Here is a 9675-nt window from a genome sequence, read left to right on the forward strand (position 1 = left end):
GAAAACTACTTATATGGGGCACACAATGGGCTTGTCTACTACATAGCGGCACGGGAGGAGCACTGTTACACTGGGAAGCAATATGGTTGTTGTCTCAAACGTCTATAAAATAGTTTCTGATGCTGCAGGGAGAAAAATGTCCTGTTTAGCAAAAAGAGAAAAAAAAAATAATAAAAAAAAAAAAAAAAATCGAGATTTAAATTGAGAATAGTCCAAAATTTAAAAAAATTTTTTTTATTTTTTGGCCATATCGCCCAGCCCTACGTGGAATAGAGTGCAACGATCAGCCGACATCGTTCATGTCGGCTGATCATTGCAGTTGCTTGTTTTTCAACATGTTGAAAAACAAGCGACCGATATAGCAGCGATCTGCTGCCGGCACTCTGTTGAATAAGAGCGTCGGCAGCAGATGCCGCTATATCCTATGGGCTGCCCAGACGATCAGCGATCATCCGGGCAGCCACCCCGCCCACTGCAGCCGCGTCGAATAGCGGCGGCAGCGAGCGGGGAATGAGGAGCAAACGAGAGCTGAGAGCGCTCGTTTGCTCCTCTTAACGACCCGTGTAATAGGCCCTTTACACAGATTCTCTGACAGATCTTTGAAGCCAAAGCAAGGAACAGATTATAAACAGGAACAGGTAATGAAGACTGGGATCTATCCCTTCTCAAATCTATTCCTGGCTTTGTCTTCAAAAATCTGTCAGAATCTGTGTAAACGCACCGCAAGGTCTCATTCAAATGACCCATGCTTACTCTGTGAATGGAGGGTACCAAACTGGAATCTATGTCCTGGAGTATTCCCCAAACAGCACAATGTATTAATATGCTAAGAGCAAAGGTTTGTGGCAATGTAATGACAGATGCAATTGGCCAGTGGTCAAAATTCTCACATCTTTTGTGAGGGCATTAAATTGGTATGAACAGGAATGTGTAGGCTACTATCCTAAGTAAATGTTGCAGTTTATTGAGCCCCATAAAGGCTCTGGTTAATTTAGGCCATGTAAAAAGGGCCCTTAGAGGAGTGCGATTTAGTTATTTATTTTTTTAACATCCAAAAGAAAAGACCAACACGTCTTAGTTAAACTGTTTTATTTAAGAATCCTACATTGACAAGTCTTGTAAAAAGCATCCAAACACAGAACACATGACTGCAGCAAACAGCATTCTTGTTATTACTTACAAACCAAAACAGTCCCAACACTCTAGGAACAGGAGCATTGTTCATTTCACTCCAGAGCGTTCACCACCCACCCCCACCAGCATCATATGCAGTTCACAAGGACTCACATTGTCATTAAACAGAAAATAAGCACACCTCATACAGCATTCACAGCAGTAGACATTTCAAGGAGAGGGAAAAACTTTTTTGTACACAAACCTACTTCAAACAGTTATAGCTTTTAGGCGGGGAAAAAAAATAAGCTCCAGTCTTCCAAATGAACAAGTCCTTTGAATGCAAGAAACATTCGTACGTTACTTGCTCCCACTGCTCTCTGCACACGCTCACTTATGGCCACTGGATCGCGAGACACATCTCCAACGTTTAGAAAAAAAAAATAAAAATCCCATAATGCACCACCAGGTCTCTGCACGCTCTCTGGATCTCGCTCATACCTCAAGCCTCTCATGCTTCGGTACCAACAATCCCACAGTTCAAACAGCCTTCTGGATCCATCTCACAGCCGTGCGTTCTCAAAGCGCTGGTATGACTTCCACGAAATAAAGTAGTGGACAAAAATTTGCATCACCCACCGTCTTAAGAATCGCCGTGTGCAGCAGAAGACGTCTTGATGGAAATTATGAAGGAATGATTCCAGGGCGGGATATAAAACTGAGTGCCAGGTCCCAGAGAGACAAATGTGCGGAGCAGAGATCAGTAGTTGAAGCAGTGAACACAATGAGGGGAGGAAGACTGTTCTAAACAAGACGTGATTCTCATTGACATCAAAAGAGAAAGAAAAAAATATATATATCATGGTGTTAAGTTAGTAACTGGGCAATGCCAAAGGCAAGTGGTTTTCTTCAAAGTGCAGTTAGGGTTCATAAACTACTTAGCTATGGGATCACACCACCCAGATTCCTTCATAGAGGATATACAGCCGAACCATCTGCAAGTTTGAAGAAAACTTCTACGGAGAAAGGACTGTAGATTCATTTTACATTGTACTTACCATAAAATTAGGAAATGAATTAACCCCTACTAAGCCATACTATCTACATGCCCCAACCAGAGGACTTTGATTCCATGCTTGAGCTAAAGCCTCCATTGAACCCGGTACCAGAGCCTGCATTAGGAGAACCCCAGCCTATTGCTCCAGAGTTAGAGCCGTAGGAGTTACTGGCAGAGCCAAAGCTCTGTGACTGGTCTCTTGGCTGATTCCCTTGGCCCTGGTTATTACCCTGTGGACCAGCTTGGTTCTGCTGACTAGCGAGCATGCCCATCATCCCCCAGCTGCTCTGTAAAGCTGCCTGTGCTGCAGCCATCATTGCAGGATTAATGCTAAATGCCCCAAAATTCATGCCACCGCCACCCCCCATGTTATTAGGCTGGTTGTTACCAAGTCCACCACTGTTTGGCCTGTTATTAGGGTACCCCTGATTGCCAAAGTTGGGTCCCGGGAATCTGCCACCCCTCTCCAATGGGCTCCTATTGTTATTATTGTGTTTAGGCTCTGCCGTAGATACGTGAACACTGACTCCTTTAATAATGAGATCTTCTCCACACAAAGACTGGGCAACCTTAGGAAAGAGAAAAATTGAAGTTTTAGCACTAAATTTGAGATAAAAAAGGTCTTTGCACTTTCTGGCTTTTAAACAAGTTGCCACACCGACCATATATTGCTTGACCTGTTCAACCTTTAGGGTATGTTTACACTGAGCAAAATTGGAATTCTGAGTGTCAAAATGAGTGTCAAAATGTCACTGCGCACCTCCGCTATAGGAATTGACGATTTTGCTCAGTGTGAACATACCCTATAGGTTGTCCAGGGAAAAAAAAAAAAAATTAACTTGTCCCCTATCCACAGGATAGGCATGTAGCTGCAGTGGTAAAGGAGCATGCGTGTTCAGTCCACAATGAGTTCCAGGTCTGTAAAACATCACTGTGCCCGCATGTGGAGTCAGACAATGCAGACAGGCAGCATGCATAGCATTTTTCCTTTAACTAGAAAAACTGCAGTTTGAGTTTTTGAATATTAGCTGCCAGTAAGTAATGAAAAAATTCTTAGCACACCTGCAATGTCTCACAGTGCCCACAAGGGATACAATAGACTGGTTATAGTAATGACAGTACAATATATACAAGGATCAAAACCTATCACTTCTGTGGGGACAATGCCATCTCTGCTCCATAAACACCCACACAGCACCAGGTTCATGAACAGGCCGGCAGTCTTCTGGACTAAACAGTTCAGCCATGTACAGTGCCAACAGAACAGGCTAGGTAACCAGTGAAAAATGGCTGGCATGTAGGAGCAAAGAAACTGGGGCAGCTCATTTCTATATACACATCACTGGCGTGTGCAACAAAACTGCTAGAACTCAGCAATGCAATGTTAGTTGACTTTTCATGGCAATGACTGGCTATCCGATATGAAAGCAAAGACAAATAATGTGACCACATGCACCCTCTTATGCCCGGCTGGTACTACTGATCTTGCCTCAGTTCTGTTTTATATTATCTGTTCTGTTTCTTATTTAAACACAAGGGAGTCTGACTAACACACTCATACAGACATGTAATATTGACAGTCAACGTCCTCTTACCTGGTCATCTGCAAAGGTTACAAAGGCAAATGCTCTAAAAGGCTTCGGGATAAACACATCTACAACCTCTCCATATTGTGTGAAGAACTGGCGAAGCTCCTCAGACGTCATATCCTCAGTGCACCGGCCGACAAACACTTTACGGCTGCGCATAGGTTCATCTGGGCTTTGCTGTAAAGAAACCACAAAATTATTCAGTGACTTAAGAAAAGCATGGTAGTCCTAAGAGTTGCCACCCCCACATTAGGGAGACTAGTATTAAAAGCGAACCAACAGTCCCATCAGCCTATATTGATCCCTGTTTGGTTTTAGGGAGTTGTCAAGGCCAATCAAAATAGGCAGAAGGCAGTTTTGAGGTTTTATGCAATATAAAAAAAATTCTCAGTCGCCAACATGTCAAACATTAACTTGAGTAATGATCACTGACGGCCGTGCAAACAGCTATTCAACTGCAGGGCTACAAACAACCCATTCCACCAAACACCCTGGCACAGGCACATGGTAAAAACCACCACTATTTATGTATCATGCATTAAAGAGGCTGCCCACTTTATAGTAAAATAATTCAGTGTACAGTATTAGAAGTGTACTCCCTGCAATCACTGACAGCAGCTCCCTGCGTACCTCAGAGCTAAAAATTAGATACCTCTCCTCCAGGCTGTGTTGTCCTGCTCTGTGGAGAGTCTGTCCATAAGATGGCCAGCATGTGTATGCCCCGCCCCCTAGTGGCCACCACTGAGCCTGCATATGCCTATGGAGGACAATGGGGGGGGGCAGAGCATGTCACATACTCCGTGTCGGCCATTTTATAGACAGACTCCCCACTGCCTGGAGGGGAGTCCGATTTTAGCTCTACACGATACACAGGGTGCTGAATTTTACTATAAAGTGGCCAACCCCTTTAACTAATGGACAGAATTCTGCAGCATCTTAAGTATTGTAGTCAGATTTGCATTCGCAAGTTCATCTCTCCTTGAGGTATTTCATCTGTAGCATGCAGCTATCAAAGCGGCTCCATAAGAGTTTGCTGGATTCGACACGAAAGTTGGTTAGTTTTACCTTGGAATTGGGTAGTTTACAGTCACACCATCTTCCATCTATCATGTGGCGCTGAGACATCACTTTCACTTGTGTTTCATAGTCCGTAAACCGAACAAAGCCAAAGCCTTTAGAATGACCAGTTTTGGCATCTTTCTTAACCTGCAAAAAACAATATATATATATATTTGTATATAAATTGTGTATATATGAAGCAATAAGCCAAATTGATGCCCTCTAACAGATGAGTATGAAAGGGGTTATCCAGCACTACAAAAACACAGCCCCCTTTGCCCTACTGTCACCAGATTGGGTGGGGTTTAAAACTCCGTTTCATTGACCTAAAGGGAGCTTAATTGCAAACCACACCTGAACTGGAGACAAGAATGGGGCTAAAGTTGCTGTGTTTTGGTAGTGCTTAATAACCCCTTGAACTTCAGCAACGTCTGTACCTGGACCATGATGACTTCGCCATATGTGCTGAAGTAGTCCTTAAGATCCTGCTCGGTTGTCTTCCACGGTAAGCCAAGCACAATGAGATCAGATGTTTTTGTTACAGCTCGCTTGATTTTAACAGCTGAAGAAGCATCAGTTTCATCCATCTTCCTTTTGTTGTCTGCAACAAGATAAAGTGTTAATATCATTAAAGTGCATCCACCAGCAGCACAATATCCATTAGCAAAATGGTCTTTGAGCAGCCAGTCTGTACTGCAACTCTGACTGCAATCATACATATAATTTTATGGAAGTTCTCTTTACTACGTCAAGTTCTACTACGTCCTGGAAAACACCAGACTGAGCAGCATGACAAAAGCATCAAATTGTGTATCGTGTGTCGTGTATGAACAGAACCTACGCCAACTAGTCGAACCTCTTAGGGTGACAAAACAGTGTCCAGGTCACATGTGGCCAGAATGTTGCAGCCAAAGTACAAGTTTGTGTTTTTGCCCTTACAGGCTCTATGGCTTAAGATAATTGTTATCATTCCAACCCCAAGGCTTGGGCTAAAGAGACTATGCTCTTCTCTCTTCGTTTAACTATTAGGTGACTATTTACAAGACTGCACACTGTAGATGCGTAGTTAAAGAGGGGTTATCCAGCATTATATTTAAAAAAAATTTAATGCTGCCCTATTAGAGGAAAAATGAACGTTATGCTTACCTCTCTGCGCTCCCCCGACGTCCTGCTGCAGTGTCACTCCCTGCAGCAAGACAGAAGAGTCCATCTCAGAAGTGTCGGGGCTGCAGTCAGGGGGCGATACCGAAGACACTGTGGCAGGACAGCGCAAAGAGGGAAGCGTAACATATTATGTTTTCTAATGGTCAGCATTATATATTGAAAAAAACCCCACCAGAAACCCCTTTAATCAGCAGCACTACAAAAGTCTAAATCTGTAGTGCTAACCTTAGCATTACAGCACAGCAGCAATATCCCTCTTGGCCAAGCGTGTTCTACTTACCCACGTACAGGGCACACCAGACGGCCACCTAATCCTCAAAATTAAATAGTACTGCAGCAGGACTCATTAGAACATTATGCTGTAGTATGTATTCAACAAGGTTACCTACTATTTGACAATTTAGTGTCTAAGGCAAAGCAGCCATGTTTAGAGGTACACAGACAAGACAAACACACAGGGAAGGTTTAAGACAAGCGTCCTAAGGCTACATTCACACGTTCAGTAGTTTTTCAGGACCATATATGAGGTCTACAAATGTCTGCAAACTGTCTAATCCAGCCATATTTTTTTTTAAGGGGAGGGGTAGTGATTAAAGTGGAAAAGGTTTAAAATAGTTACTCATCCGTAACTTTTTATTTCTTTTGCAAAAATTACAGATGCTCCTAATTGAAGAATCGGTGCTGCGGTTACAGTCCATACTTGGGCTTGTCTAATTTTTGCCGATTGTGGATCTGCAATTAGAGTGTAAGAGCCCAAGTGAAATCAATAGGTCCTAAATGCGACCATAATTGCAGATTCACAGTAAGGGTGCCTTTACACACCGGACCTGCAGCAGATGCGATGGTGCAGATTTCATGCTGTGTTCAGTTATTTAGATCAAGTCAGCTGCGGATCTACAGCAGAAAATCCGCTGTGATACGGTGTGTGTGTGAAGCTATCCTTATGGACAGACTTACGGAACATGTGAATGTAGCCCAAGAGTCCATATAATGATTGCACGTTCATACCCCACCATAGGTTTATTGACCCACAGTCCTTCAGTCCTGATCACTAGACTTACGGTTGGTACAGAGATTCTGCTCCTCTGAAACCTAGGCTAGGGCTACATGGTGACAACGGCTGTGGCACAGCTCATGCAAGTCTGGTCAAACTGTAAAACAGAATTAGATGACTGGTTGCCGCTCCTATTCTGGGCTCATTTGGCAGAATAAAAGTACTTTATATCTTTATTGCGGCAGGTACGTGCTGCCAGCTGCACAGTAGCTCTACACTAGGTTTCTGAGAATCATATCAGCACAATCGAGCTAATGGGTTCTCTCTTCTAGTAATCTGTGAAGCAGGGAACAAATGTTTTACACAATCCTATTAAAGAACACAAAAGATTGCCACCTCTCACCTTTTGGGTAGTTGACTACATAAACGAGATTTCCCCATCCATTTTCTGGAGCGTGGAGAATGCCTTCAACCAGGCGGACGCCACGCATGCACTGGTTCACCGGATTCCGGTATCGGAGGCCACAAGCACCAGGAAACTGAGCTGTTACGGTGGACAGCAGGACCGTGCCATCGTCCTCTGAAGGGATTTCCATTGGCTCCTCATTCTCGTCCTCCGCCACACGAATATATTCCATCTCCATGGCTGCAAACTAAAAGCAAAAAGACACATCAGTCTCATGTTCGCAGGTTAAGCTTAAAATATTTTCTACAAGATGGTCCAGAAGAACCTGCTCCTGGACTGGAAGGGCCACTGCAGTCATATGATCGTCCCCGCGTCACTGAGCTCTATTGTGCCCAGAGCAATTCACTAGATCAGGACTTATGAACAAAACTACAGTTTTCCAGTCCTATGGATGCAACCATCTTCTCCAGCCACCAGGAGCTAAATGCCAAGCATCATACATTGTGCAAAGCAGAAATTACTGTACTTTCAGTTGTCTCTAAGGCCTGTAGTCCTAGGTAGTCCACTCTTTCCACAACAGGCACTTGTAACAGAGCCTAAAGTCTATGGACCAAATTGCAGTCTAGACCACGCAAGTGCACGAATATTGTCATGAGCAAAGGCCCATAGACTAAAATGGGTCCAATATTTGGGTTTAAAGGAGTATTCTGGCACAAAGGTTCTCTCTCAAACTGGTGTCGAAGTTACAACGATCTGTAATTTACTTCTACCAAGAAGAAAAAATAATTAAAGTCTTCCAGTAATTATCAGCTGCTGTATGCCCTGCAGGAAGGGGTGTATTTTTCCACACTAACAGTGCTCTCTGCTGCCACCTCTGTCCATGTCAGGAACTGTCCAGAGCAGGAGAGGTTTTCTATGGGGATTTGCTGCTGCTCTGGACAGAGGTGGCAGCAGAGAGCACTGTACCAGACTGGAGGGAATACACCACTTCCTGGTAAGAATTGAGATTTTTAAATAGACAAATTGCAGATCTATATAAAGTTCTAACACCAGCTGACATGAAACGAAACAATTTAGCTGGAGTACCCCTTTAAGAAATTTACCCTGCACACTATATACCCAGGAGTCTCTCAATGGCCACCCCCAGCCATGGGAGTAAGCCATTTAGGCCTTATTCACACACCCATAGTTCTTCCCAGGGGCCACATTCATATATAAATAGCGATCAGTTCTGCGATTTCAGTCAGCACCAGGGCAGATTAGTATTTGCAGCACAGATCACCCCCAACTTCGGCCATGTGAACGGGGCCATAGAAATGATTGGGTCTACTGCAACCTCAATGGGATTTACTACAAACCTTATAAATTTCATGCAATCAGTCGTAAAAAAAAATATAAATAAAATACAAGTTTCTATTTCTATGGAGGACAACAGCTGTCTTATAAAATACCCAGCATGCCCTGCCCTTGCGGGTTTCTATTCAGTGTCAGCAATAAGCTGTGGTGGAGACCCGGATACGAACACGTGGTACAGTCAGTCGGCCGTTGCCCGTAGCAACCACAGTGCAGCTTTAAATACGTATTCTGCGCTGAGAAGTGAAAGCCGCGCGCTGATTGGTCGCTAGGGGTAACCGTTCCCTTACAGCCGCGGGAGCAGCCAACGGTCAAACCTCACAACGAGGTGAGGGTACGAGTCATCCATCGCCTCATACACCGTACGGAGAGCAGGCCCCGTGCTCGGCCGCCGCCCCCGGCCACGAGGCCTCCTCACGATCACCCCTGCCACCGACAGCTGGATACTCACTTGCTCCAGTTCCGATCTATAAGCGTGCTCGCTAATGGCGGCGATGGCCTCAGCACCGGTAAACAAAGACCCAGCAATTGTTCGCACCGTCCTCCTGCCGATCTCCTCACACCTACCGAGCTCCGTCACAAAATGGCGCCTACGCCTGCTGCTCAAGCGCTCAACTAATGCCGGGCGCTACCACTCTTGTAAAGAGGGGGGAGTGACGGACCCATAAACCGGGATTCCCGCTTCTTCAACCTACGTTGACACAATAAACCACGTTATTACTGACAAATAAATTCGATCAACTACATATACGGGGCGAGGTTTAAAAAAATGTGACTCCGAAAGCGGGCGTGTAAAAGTCAACCTGTATCGTCCACCCCTAAATCTCGAGCGATGGTAGCGCCGGACTCTGCGGCGAATGGCTGCGCATGCGCGGTGGGGTGGAGCATGGGCCGTGTGCTGAGACAAAGGCGGCGCGGGCCTGTGGTGAGGAGGCCGCGG

General features: G+C 44.8%; 1 protein-coding gene across 2 annotated transcripts; it reads right to left on the minus strand.

Moving 5' to 3' along the window:
- Positions 1 to 1072: 1072 nt before the first annotated feature.
- On the minus strand, positions 1073 to 9345 carry TARDBP (TAR DNA binding protein). 2 transcript variants are annotated; one of them, XM_069947882.1, is made up of 7 exons: positions 9187 to 9345; positions 7380 to 7629; positions 5965 to 6072; positions 5256 to 5419; positions 4825 to 4965; positions 3766 to 3936; positions 1073 to 2739 (listed from the first exon to the last, which is right to left on the minus strand). In XM_069947882.1, exons 2-7 carry the CDS (start codon positions 7618 to 7620, stop codon positions 2215 to 2217), a joined length of 1350 nt encoding a protein of 449 aa, XP_069803983.1. In that variant the 5' UTR covers positions 7621 to 7629; positions 9187 to 9345; the 3' UTR covers positions 1073 to 2214. The 2 variants fall into 2 exon arrangements, with proteins under 2 accessions (XP_069803983.1, XP_069803984.1); XM_069947883.1 differs by lacking the exon at positions 5965 to 6072.
- Positions 9346 to 9675: the final 330 nt, after the last annotated feature.

The sequence above is a fragment of the Dendropsophus ebraccatus genome, chromosome 12 (assembly GCF_027789765.1).
Source record: "Dendropsophus ebraccatus isolate aDenEbr1 chromosome 12, aDenEbr1.pat, whole genome shotgun sequence".
In the NCBI taxonomy this organism is placed as follows: Eukaryota; Metazoa; Chordata; class Amphibia; order Anura; family Hylidae; genus Dendropsophus; species Dendropsophus ebraccatus.